The sequence below is a fragment of the Citrus clementina genome, unplaced genomic scaffold, assembly GCF_000493195.1.
Source record: "Citrus clementina cultivar Clemenules unplaced genomic scaffold, Citrus_clementina_v1.0 scaffold_4, whole genome shotgun sequence".
NCBI classification, from domain to species: domain Eukaryota; kingdom Viridiplantae; phylum Streptophyta; class Magnoliopsida; order Sapindales; family Rutaceae; genus Citrus; species Citrus x clementina.
The window spans coordinates 19,897,511-19,908,850 of record NW_006262274.1 but is presented as its reverse complement, the minus strand read 5'-3'; the positions used below and the strand labels follow the sequence as shown (position 1 = coordinate 19,908,850).

General features: G+C 34.7%; 1 protein-coding gene and 1 long non-coding RNA gene across 3 annotated transcripts; one reads left to right on the top strand and one right to left on the bottom strand.

The window, feature by feature from the left end:
- The first annotated feature begins 2,227 nt into the window (after positions 1 to 2,227).
- LOC18043240 (probable isoprenylcysteine alpha-carbonyl methylesterase ICMEL1) lies at positions 2,228 to 8,621 on the top strand. 2 transcript variants are annotated; one of them, XM_006437703.2, is made up of 11 exons: positions 2,228 to 3,569; positions 3,670 to 3,746; positions 3,944 to 4,013; positions 4,147 to 4,227; positions 4,723 to 4,797; positions 5,489 to 5,590; positions 5,687 to 5,827; positions 6,398 to 6,463; positions 6,552 to 6,695; positions 7,823 to 7,913; positions 8,266 to 8,621. In XM_006437703.2, the coding sequence occupies exons 1-11, from the start codon at positions 3,148 to 3,150 to the stop codon at positions 8,425 to 8,427; spliced, it is 1,431 nt and encodes a 476-aa protein (XP_006437766.1). In that variant the 5' UTR covers positions 2,228 to 3,147; the 3' UTR covers positions 8,428 to 8,621. The 2 variants fall into 2 exon arrangements, with proteins under 2 accessions (XP_006437766.1, XP_024041592.1); XM_024185824.1 differs by lacking the exons at positions 7,823 to 7,913; positions 8,266 to 8,621 and adding an exon at positions 7,144 to 7,807.
- Positions 8,622 to 9,396: 775 nt separating this feature from the next.
- LOC18043239 lies at positions 9,397 to 9,932 on the bottom strand. Its single transcript, XR_002906046.1, has 2 exons — positions 9,686 to 9,932; positions 9,397 to 9,601 (listed from the first exon to the last, which is right to left on the bottom strand). It is a non-coding gene; the product is annotated as an uncharacterized LOC18043239 (long non-coding RNA).
- Positions 9,933 to 11,340: the final 1,408 nt, after the last annotated feature.

Here is an 11,340-nt window from a genome sequence, read left to right as displayed (position 1 = left end):
CTTTTAAAAGTTGAGTGCTTTTGCAATGGAATGCATGCTTTTGAGCTTTTGAGCTTTTCAATTGGGCGTTATTTCTCTCATCAACCACGCCAAGGCCAAACTCAGGAGATCATTTTCGCGACTCCATTCATATCATATCAAACAAAAACCGTATCACTTTTTAGTTGATTAAGCTTATGTCATGGTCGCGGACCCTATTCTTGCACCATCACCATTTTTTTTTTTGGTGGGGGGGGGGGGGGGGTGCTTTATAGGAAAAAGTAAAGTCCCATACAATATAAATCATTGTGCTAAAATATTTAGCTTGTAAAATGTAATGATATCATGTAATAAATTTTTATTCATGACCTAACTAGCGATGCATACGCAATTTGCTAATGGACGTTGATTTGTTCGATTGGCTGCACAGCCACAGTGCGAATCATCTTAATCCCTCATAATTATCTTCTCCACTCAATAGAGAAAATTGTCATAAAACTCATTGTAAAATTCAAAAGTGACTAGATATAGATGCATATGACATAGCCGAATCCTTCAGTGGACTTGATGTTTTAAAACTTTCAGTGGCGCATAATTTTTGTTTCCCATTTTGGTTTAATTTGCCAATCATGATCCACTAATTTAATTTTGTAAGCATTCATGAAGAGCTTTTGGCAAAGTACGATTAGGATTTAGAGTTGAACTTAAGCCTTTTCCACCAAAATACGACAGCCAAATTCATTTGAAGTTAAGCCTTTTTCAACTTTCTTTTATTGTTCATAAAGTGAATTAGTGAAAGTATAGTTTGCCCTAAAGAAACTTTAGGTTTTGTTTGACCACTGTCTTTAGCCAAAAAGGCTTGATAACTGTTGAGAAAGGTGAAACTCTTTAATTAAGTTGAAATAAACAGTGGAATTAATTATAGTGGGTCAATCATAACATAGCATATTAGCATTGTGTAAACTTTTAATTAATTATATATTTGATATATAAAACTATGATCCAATGACTTGAGTCTTGAATGTTTCAAGTGTTGAATTATTTTTAAGCTTAATTTGTCGATTGTTTTTTTTTTAAGTCAAAATTTTAGTGTACATTCATTCGCAAGCTAATGTGACATATGTTCGTTGATAATTCTCAAATATGATATGATCTTTGGTATTATTTAAATTTTAGTGAGAATATTAACAATATCAAAATTAAGAAAAATAATATGATAATTGCTTTCTATAAATATTATCTCTCTGTTTGTATATAGGGAAGATAAAAATTGTGATTTTTTTTAATTATATATACTATTGTGATTTATGGTATGTTTGCTTTTGATTCCAATCCATTCTGATTACTTATTAGTAAACACACCATTAGTGTGTGTAATGGTTGGATTTGGATAAATTGGATGGTCAGTTTAGTAACTTATAACTATACATTATGATTCCAAAATAAAATAAACATATCAATGGCAATACAGTTAATTCCAATTCTGATTCTCAGGCTAAAATAAACAGTTTGTTCTTATTTCTATTTCTCATTCCGATTTCAGTCCATTTTAATTACTGATTATTGATTAGTAAATACACAATTAGTGTGTGTAATCGTTGGATTTTGATAAAAGAGATGGAAATTTGAGTTTCTAGGAAATGATTTTAGCCCATTAATTCTATGGACCACAGCGCGCACAACAATTGAGAGAAGTGTAAAACCAGTGGCAAAAATGATGCTCCAGAGTTACTGATACACCCTCTCTGGGCCAGTCCGACGGAGTTACATACCCCAACTGAGAAACTTGGACTGGGCTTTAATTGTATATAGTTCAATAAATTTAATTGAAGATCTAAAGTTAAGGATCATTAATAGAAGGGGTAACTATACTTTTTCGATTGTATAAGCTTCTAAATTTCCAATGATATGACAAGAAAGGGATTTAATTCGAAGATCTAAAGTTAAGTTGGATTTTAAGTTATAAAAATTGATGAATCCGTCTGATATGGCAAATTGGCAAAGCCCACAAGTCAGATAGAGCCAGCTGCGCGCTTTCAGAAGTGGCCAAAATAAGCTGACATTGCAAGTTTATCAAAAAAAATTTGAACTGAAATGGAATGGTTTGATCTCATTTAGTACAAGAAACGTTAACAAGATTGTTTGGTATCAAAAAGTATCAGTTTATTTTAACATTATTCAAATCTACTTGTATATTAGGGCAAATCTCAAGATTATGAGTCCACTTTTCTTTTAAAGTACAATAAAACAAATTTCCAACAAAAATTTCAATGCTCCTGATACTTCAAAAAATTATGAGTATTAATGTTACTTATCTTAAAATATATCGCCCACCAAAAGAAAGTTCTTTTTAATATTTCTTTTAAATATTTATATGTGCACATGAGGCTTGGCTGGGTTAAAGAATTGAAGAAAGAACGGTATCTTATGGTTTTATTTGGTTCCATTTCTTTAGAAAAATAAGTTCATGGCGACTCAAAATATTATTCTATTTATTGTTTCTATATTTGTGTCTTGTGGGGCTGTTAGCCTGTTACTATTATTACTCCTATTATGATGGCGGTGCAAGAGCTTGGTATTAGATTCAGGCAAGGGCTTGTCAGCTTGCTGATCACTTTCTCCCTTCCGAGAAACGAAAGTAGAGGAGAGGACTGAGGAGTCTGACTCAGCTGGCGCGAAGCCAAGGGATGATCGGATCAGTGGGTTCTGTTGAGTGTGGATCAACAACATTTTGGATCTTCAAATACCGAAGAAAGTGAAAGTTTAAAAGTCATGGAAGGCAAATGCCCAGCCCAGCAAAAGCCAACGACCAATTCCAAGTTTCTCCACCAACGAAGTATAAGAACCCAATGAAATACTGCCATTTGGCAAAATCCCAGTGGCTTCTTCTCAAAGACTCCAAGCAACTTTGCCTCTCGTTTATCTTCTTGCACGGGTACATCCTCTGCTTCCTCGTTCCCAGAGGACTGAATTAACCAAATTTCACTCCGCTCTGCTCTTCTGCATAAATCATTTTACTATGACACCCTTCCCCCCTTGAGTATATATATATATATATAAAGGGAAGATTTTCAGAGAATAATAAAAAAAAAACTGAAAAAACAGTTAGGATAGTTCATTATTCTTCTTATCTTAAAAAAGGGGGGAAAGAAAAGAAAAGAAAAGAAAATGCCATCTCAGATCTTACCAGTAACTTATCATCATCGGGGAACAGAGGCGGCAGCAATGTTGATAAAAGCAGAGATAGAAAGGGATGACCCCACGACCAGTCTCTTAATTTCATCTGAATACGAAGACGTGGAGAAGGCCATCACCAACATCAAGCCTGTTCTTTCAAGAACCTCCAGTTACAACAATAATAACATCACTTCACCCAACGACAGTCCCGGTCTTGGCAATTGCTATCAGCAGCGACGCCGCCGATCCGCCAGCGACAACTCTCTCAGTTCATTGTCCGGCAGTAATGGCAGTGGCGCTGCTTCTTCTGCTGGTGGGTCCCGCCGCCACTCTTTTAGTAAAGATGTAGGCCGTGCCGCCGCCGAAACTTTCTTGGTCACTCGCTTGAGCTTCAAGCTGTTGAGATATCTCGGGTATGCTGCTGAAATTATTTTCTTTTTGATTCATTTATTTAATTTGTTTTTTTTTTTCGTTATTGATTGATCGATTGCTGATCATTTAATTTTTATTCAGGGTAGGCTACAGATGGATCGTGAGATTTCTCGCTCTTGGTTGTTACTCATTGCTGCTCTTGCCTGGTTTTATTCAAGGTCTCTACCATTTCTAGTCATTTGTGAAAATTCTCTGCTTTTTAATTCTAATACCACGTCAAGTGATTAATCCCATGCAAGCTTAGGCTAATAAGTAAGGGGCTCAACATTATGGCGATCCACACGTACATGTGATGTTGATGTAATTATTTATAAGGTGGAGTATGATAACTAGTTTGTTGGATTCTTTTTTGCAGTGGGATGTCACTATTTCTTCTCTAGTCAAGTACGCAGAGGTATAGTTTATGGTGATCAACCAAGAAATAGGTAGGCATATGTTGGGACTTAGTTTATTTCTTCTGCTCTGATGTGCAAATAATTTATGCAAATCCTTCTGTCTTTTATTTATTTATTTATTTTATTTGTTTAGCACAATTGGCTGAAATTTTGTGCAGCGCAGGCTTGATCTGTATTTCCCTAAAAGTAGTGATGGCCCAAAGCCGGTTGTAGCATTTATAACTGGGGGAGCCTGGATTATTGGGTGAGTTATTTCTTCCTTGATTTTCTATGTCTACTGTTGCCATTGAAAACTTGAGCTAGTTATTGCAGACATGGAAATCGAATTTAGACATGTGCATTGTAGGCGTTGGGAAAATTGGTAGTAGCTTACATTTTCTTATATGGGAATGCCAGTAAACTTTTATGTACTTGTACTTAATAATGGAAAGAACTCTACAGAAGTGAAAAAAGACAAAACAATTGAAGTAGGCGGAGTTGCATGCATACAACAAAGTATAATTACTTCTCTAGTCGCAACGATCTTACATGTATTGTTTATCTCGTTCGTGTCAGCATGGAAGGAAATGGATTTTGTTTTTTAATCTTTTTACTATCTTTACTTGGTTAGATGTTAATTCTTGTAAGTTTAGTCTGATTCTGTAAATTTCACAACAATTACCTGCTAATTTCCTGGATCATTTATGACTACCATCTTACAGCTACAGGCGTTGTTGAGTTTGTCTTTCTGTTGATGCAGTTACAAAGCTTGGGGTTCTCTTTTAGGGCAACAGTTATCAGAAAGGGACATCATTGTTGCTTGCATAGATTACAGGTGGTGTTTTTGTAACTTTAGCCATAAGTTTCATCATTTTTCTTTGCCATACATAGTGTCTTCCCAAGCAAATTGGGTTTTGTTTGTGTGCTACATTGCTTTGTATACCATTCACTAAGATGCAAATTCAGAACTTGAAGCACTTCTTGGCATTCGTCTAAGTTCGATCTATCATATGGATTCTGAATTGTCAATTCGTACATGAATATCACACCAGCTTATATTCACAGGCACATGAAAGTGGGCAAGATAAGCTTTCCGGTTAACTATTTTGTTAACTTAGCACCCTCTGACTCCTGCTTTCCTGTTTTGGTGGTGCCTTCTAAAATTGGATATCCCACGGTGCATTTATTGGCAACTATATTCCAGAAATAATCGAGTGTGTTAAAAAATTTTCTTATGCATCCACAAAAAATTTATTTCATTAATCTTAGTTCATTAGAATTTGTCAACAGTTTGTATGCCTAATTGTGTATCTTTCATTGACAAGGGCGGATTACGTGGATTCATTGACAAATGTGACAAGGAATTACATTTTTACAATTTTGATGTTAACTTATTAATAGTCCACTGCTCATATTGCATCAGTACCGAGGCTTTGGCTCTGTATTTTCTGTGCAAATGTGCATTCTCTATTGTATAACATCCAGGCACCTCCAACTTTGATCTCTTTATTGAAATATGCATGCAGAAATTTTCCTCAGGGAACCATCAAGGATATGGTGAAGGATGCTTCCCAAGGCATCTCTTTTGTTTGCAATAATATATCTGAGTATGGAGGTGATCCTGATAGGTAACTCTTGACTTTTCTTCTTCCCTTAGAATTATCTTATGTTTAAGAGGTTCTTTTGCTGAATATGCTATTCTTTATTGTTGATCCTTTGGATAGGATATATCTAATGGGACAGTCAGCTGGTGCACATATTGCTGCATGTACACTATTGGAGCAGGCAATCAAAGAGACCGGTGAAGAAGAGAGCACAACTTGGAGTGTCTCCCAGATTAGGGCTTATTTTGGTTTATCTGGAGGGTAATATTTGTTCAATGTTTTCTTGAGTCCTTGATATCTTCTTTGCTGTAGTTTAAAGATAATAAATTTGTAGATAAATCTAATGATAGTAAGCTATAATTTTGTTCTATCTTTTTCGAACAAGATGAGGAAAGTGGCTTAGTAATTTAGCACATTTCTTAATGGAGATTTGTTGAATACTGAGCCTTTTTACTTTTAATATAGTACATTCGCATTTTTTTTTTAACCCATATTTTCTAAATAGATTTGCTATATGACTGTGGTGTTGCGGTCTTGGTTTAAAACAATTTGTCTGACATTGTCTTTGCTCCTCAAGTGTAACTTTGAAACATCTAGTTCAACTACAGTTTGATAAGTTCCATCAAATCTCACTGAAGGAGATATGATTGTATCATCACAGAAGCATGAATATAACTTTCTTATCTGCCTTCATACCTATAGTTTGACCAAAACATAATCTGCCGCAATCCTTCTTTACCAAATATTTTTCTGTTCTCCATTTCCTCTATTATTTCATTTCAGTGTTTTGTGGTATTTTCTTACTGTTCTCCCCCCAAAATCTACAATCAGATACAATTTGTTTGACCTAGTAGATCACTTCCATAGTCGGGGCCTGTACCGTTCCATCTTTTTAAGGTACATACATGTTCTTTCAATATTAGATCTGGGTATGCATGCATTATCTTAAATCAATACATTATTCTTCTACTGTCAATTGCTGCAGCATAATGGATGGGGAAGAATCTTTGCGACAATATTCACCTGAAGTGCTGGTCCAGGACCCAAACACCAGACATGCAGTTTCTCTTCTACCTCCTATTATTCTTTTTCATGGCACTGCAGATTATTCTATTCCAGCAGATGCGAGGTTTTATTCTCCTCTTAAGTGAACTGTGCGATTGCATATGATTATCTTAATTCCAATTTATGCTTTCTTTCCTAGAGAAATTTAATTAGTTATAGAGCGTTCCTGTTTTTGATAATCCATAAAATCATGTAATTGAACTTCCCATTCTTTTCTGTGGTAAAAATGAAAAAGGTTCTTCTTTTTGCTTGTAAATGTATGTTTTAGCTAATCTCAATCTGCAAGTTTGTAGTGAATAAAATGTTATTTAAATATCAGCGGTACTTTTTTACTAACTACTTTCCATTCTCCATATAGGCTACTTGTTTATATCAAATTGTTAATCTTCTTCAAGTCATTTCACTTGGTGGTTGCAGTATCCTAAAATTGATTTTTCCTATGAAATATGTTCTGATTCTAGCTGTCATTGTTTAAAGAAATTACTCTTGAATACCTTTTTTTTTTTTTCCAGATTTAAAGATATGAAGCATGTATTTTATAGTGTTTAATGAAGAAATGATGTTGTGTGAGGCCTGTAATGCAAGAGGAGGATGTTTAGATGGGTCAGTTATAAATCCTATGGCAGTGGTAGAATAACAGACAACCAATAACCTCAAGATGGAGATGCTTCAGTTATATTTTAGGAAATTTATTGCTTTTATATAGGTTTGTCTGAGGGGAGTGGTAGGTCAAACAGCGAAAATGAAATGGCAATGAAGGGATTTAGAGAGGGTTTAAATAACGATGCTGTCTCTGCTGAATGTAGATAGAAAAAATATGCAGCACTTGTGTTGTAGAATCTTATGATTGTGGGTTGCATGGCACAATTGAAATGGATCATTGATATACAGCTTTTGATAACTAAGCCTTTGCAATTTGAATACAACCTATCCCCAGACTCAGAGGTTAATCCTAATTAGCCTAGCCCCCTCAAAGTTGCATCTGTATCATATGCATATGACATTTGAAGGTTAGAGGTTTTATCTATATTTTATAAACGTTCACTTCTCAGCAGTGGCCTGCACTTCAGCTGAACAATTATACAAGCCTCTAGTTATCATTAACTCCTGTTCTGTACTCCGTGAATGTTGATAAGCGATATAAATATCTTCAGTGCTTGTGAAGGACTTATTTTGATATCATTTGTGCAGTAAGAATTTTGCAAATACTCTTCAAAGAGTTGGAGTGAGAGCTGAATCGATTTTGTATGAAGGGAAGACACACACTGATCTGTTTCTTCAGGTATAAGAAGCAATCTGATGCCTTCTTTCTTGTTACCTCTGCCAAGTATTATTCATGGTTTGGAAAAATAGCAGCTTCAACAAAAATTTTGTCTCATCTCCATCTCAGGCATTTTTATTCCCAAAGTATACAAGTAAACTTAAATTACGTGGTGCATGAAAACTTATGGGGTTCTGCAAGATTTTTTTTTTTTTTAACAGTCAATAAATAGCATTAAATTAATGCTTCAATGAATAAACCTCCTGCTGCTCTGTTATATTTTATTTGTTCATCTTTTTGGCAGCAAAATGAATGCTAAAATCTTTATTTCTACAATTATTTACAACTTCTGTTTGGCTCATATGCCATTCAGGATCCAATGAGAGGCAGGAAAGATGACATGTTTGAAGATATTGTTGCTATCATCCATGCTGACGACCAAGAAGCCCGTGCCAAAGATGCAGTGGCTCCTCCAAGAAGACGCCTTGTACCTGAATTCATGTTAAAGTTGGCTCGCAGCATCAGCCCATTCTAACGATTTGCAACCTCTCAACAATCAGCTCAACATCAATTGGTTATTGATTTTATCTTCTCATGTTTTAGCTTTGCAATTTTTTCTTATTCTTTTTCTTTTCTCTGTGTACAGAAGAATTTTATTTTCTTTAATGTAAGCTCTTTTTATTATGAGTAACTTCGCAGATTTTAGGAGAATCAATCTAACTATAACAAAGACTGCAGCTATTTCAACACATTTTCTGCGATGCTGCAATTAAATTTACTAAATGTTAGTTGTTCAGTAATAGATGTTGTTGAAACAAATGGCAGGTGCAATTAGGAAATGAAGGATAGGCATCCTTCTGCAAGGGAAATGAGATGGAGTTAGTTGCTTGTGTCCTTCATATCTTAGGTCTTTGTGTATTGTTTGAGTGAACCTTTTCAAACAAGTTGCAGTAATTGATATTCGCATTTAATGGCAGCATCTGTAGATAGATAATGGAAAATCTCAAATCTATAATTAATTACTGGTTTACCCGGGGTTAACCATGTGGTTTTTTGCCATTGTCAAGAATCTTAGCATTATTAGGATGCTCTAAGTCCTGTTTAAAATTGGGGTTGGGTAGTTTGTTTAAATGTTACAGCACTAAAGTATTTGGTAAACAATAACTATTGTGTTTTAGAAGATAATTTAATTTTACTCCTCACTATCAATATTTATTTAATAACTATAAATTTTTTTCTCTAGAGCAGCTGCAGTTTCTATGATATAGCACCTCAATATCAAATAAGAATTTAATCGACAAGAGTCCTCTAAGAATGAGAAATTTAACTAACTCAAGATTATATGACTTTGTGTTAGTGCATCAGTAAGTGAATACTTTTGCCGTGTGTCCTTTCATTAAGGTTCAAGTGTTATATTATAAACAAAGTATACATCTACATAAATTTTATCGTGTGCGAATATCCATAAATACTTGGAAGACTGTGATTTGAGATTTTGAGTGGTAAAAGGGTGTTTGTAAAGAGCAATTTTATTTCAGTGCAAGCGTAGCAAGCGGCCTTACAAAGATGCCCAGCTATGAGGGGGTCAACTAAAGAAAAACATTTAGGAAATTAAATACTATGAGGTGATTAGTAGTACTTCATTGCCTCAGTTTAGCCGCTTCTGTAACGCCAAACTAGGGCTTCGCTGCTGATTTGCCACCTTTTCCCTATAAAACCGTCAGCAGTAATGAGCTTGGATACTAATACTAAATTTTCTGAGATATTGAACTTATTAATCTATATCAGCATACCTTCTTCTTAGGCTCCTGCGGCTTCTGTGCAGATTTCTTAGCGCCAGACTTGGAGCCTTGAGCTTTGGAAGCACCTTCGCTGGCCTTGGCTGCAGGTTCCTTTTTGGTCTGCCCAAAGAGTTGGGTACCAACAGGTTTCTCAGCCTTCAATGATGCCATTGCTCTCACAAAGTATTTAATTTAACCTTGCTAATAGAAAAAATAGTATGTGTTTTGGCTAATAAAATCACTCTTCTATGTGTAGTTCTCTCACAAACACAGACTATTTATAATGAAGATATGTGCAACTGTGAGTTGGAATTAGAATAACAAGTGTTACAAGGGGATGGGGCCAGATGGTGAGATGAAGAGAAGAGAATTCGAATATATGATTTGGAGATAGGGCACTGTAATTGTTACAGTAGTATCTGATTCTTAGCTATTTTCGTTCTTTTTGCTAACATTATATCAGTATCAACCAACCAACATGTGCTGTTAGCATATACTTGTAATAGCCCTGTTTTGTGCCATCTTGATTCTTAAATCTTTAATTAAAGTGAAGGCATAACGTCTTTCATAAACCAAATGATATATTATCCTGGGAGCCTCTAACGTCTTTCATGAACCACACAAAATTATAGGACCCACAATTTGTGTGGTTCACATGAAAAATGTATGTTACAATTATTATAACTTAGCATTTGCCTATTATCCTACAACTGCGTATGTATTATGGCTATAATTCATATATATTAATATATATATGACTGAGTGAATATGTCTAATTGCGGTGGTAGTTAATTTGAACTGGAAAAAGAAATCCCGGTTTGTTAATTAGTTTTAGGGTTAATTTTGATTTACCCATCATGAAGTGACAATCTTCAAATTGCCTCCCTTACTATTGAAAATATCAAGCTATCCTCCAAAACTCATTATCTTTCACAATTGACCGTCGTTAACTCGTGAAAGTACAATAATAATCCACTAATAATGTAATTCGTTAACTTAAATTGTTACACACCTACTATTTAAAAACATATTTCTTTTGTCCCTTTACAATTTCTAAAGCATCTCATCACTCATTTATTTTCTTATGGCGCACATTTTAGTCCATAGGTATGATAAAAATCAATATTAAAATGAAAAAAATAAATGAAACATTGAATTTCTCTTTTTTATTTCTTTTTCATCTTCCTTACTTCTTCGTGTTTTTCTTTTTTTCTTTTTTCTCCGCCTTATTTTTTTGTCTTTTTCTTCAATTTTTTTCCCTTTTTCACATGCATGACAAAAGTACAATCAGTATCCAAATCTAATCTCACATTGAATCAAAACTAAAACTTAATTTCTATAAACTAAAATCCAAAACTCAAAAGTTAGAATCTATAACTTACAAATGGGTGTTGCCAGCAACCATCAAAATCCTCAAAATCCAACAACCAAAACCTGAATTATTTGCCTCCTTAATGTCACTGCAGAACCATCCAACCCACCGCCGATTTAGTCGTATCATTCATTGTACGAATACTCAATCAACTCAGCAATCTTAGGCAAAAGCATTGCCATAGCACTGCCGAGAGCTTCGTCTCAATTCTTCTTCTTCGGCAATCAAAAGCCTCATTGATCTTTCATCTTATCGCAACCATTCAGCAGTCAAGACCCATACTTCTTTTGCTCTT

Coding starts and splice junctions, on each gene's coding strand:
- LOC18043240 (XM_006437703.2), top strand. CDS start 3,148: ATGCCATCTCAGATCTTACCAGTAACTTATCATCATCGGGGAACAGAG. Junction 3,747..3,943: donor CTTGCCTGGTTTTATTCAAG/GTCTCTACCATT, acceptor TCTTTTTTGCAG/TGGGATGTCACTATTTCTTC. Junction 4,798..5,488: donor GTTGCTTGCATAGATTACAG/GTGGTGTTTTTG, acceptor ATATGCATGCAG/AAATTTTCCTCAGGGAACCA.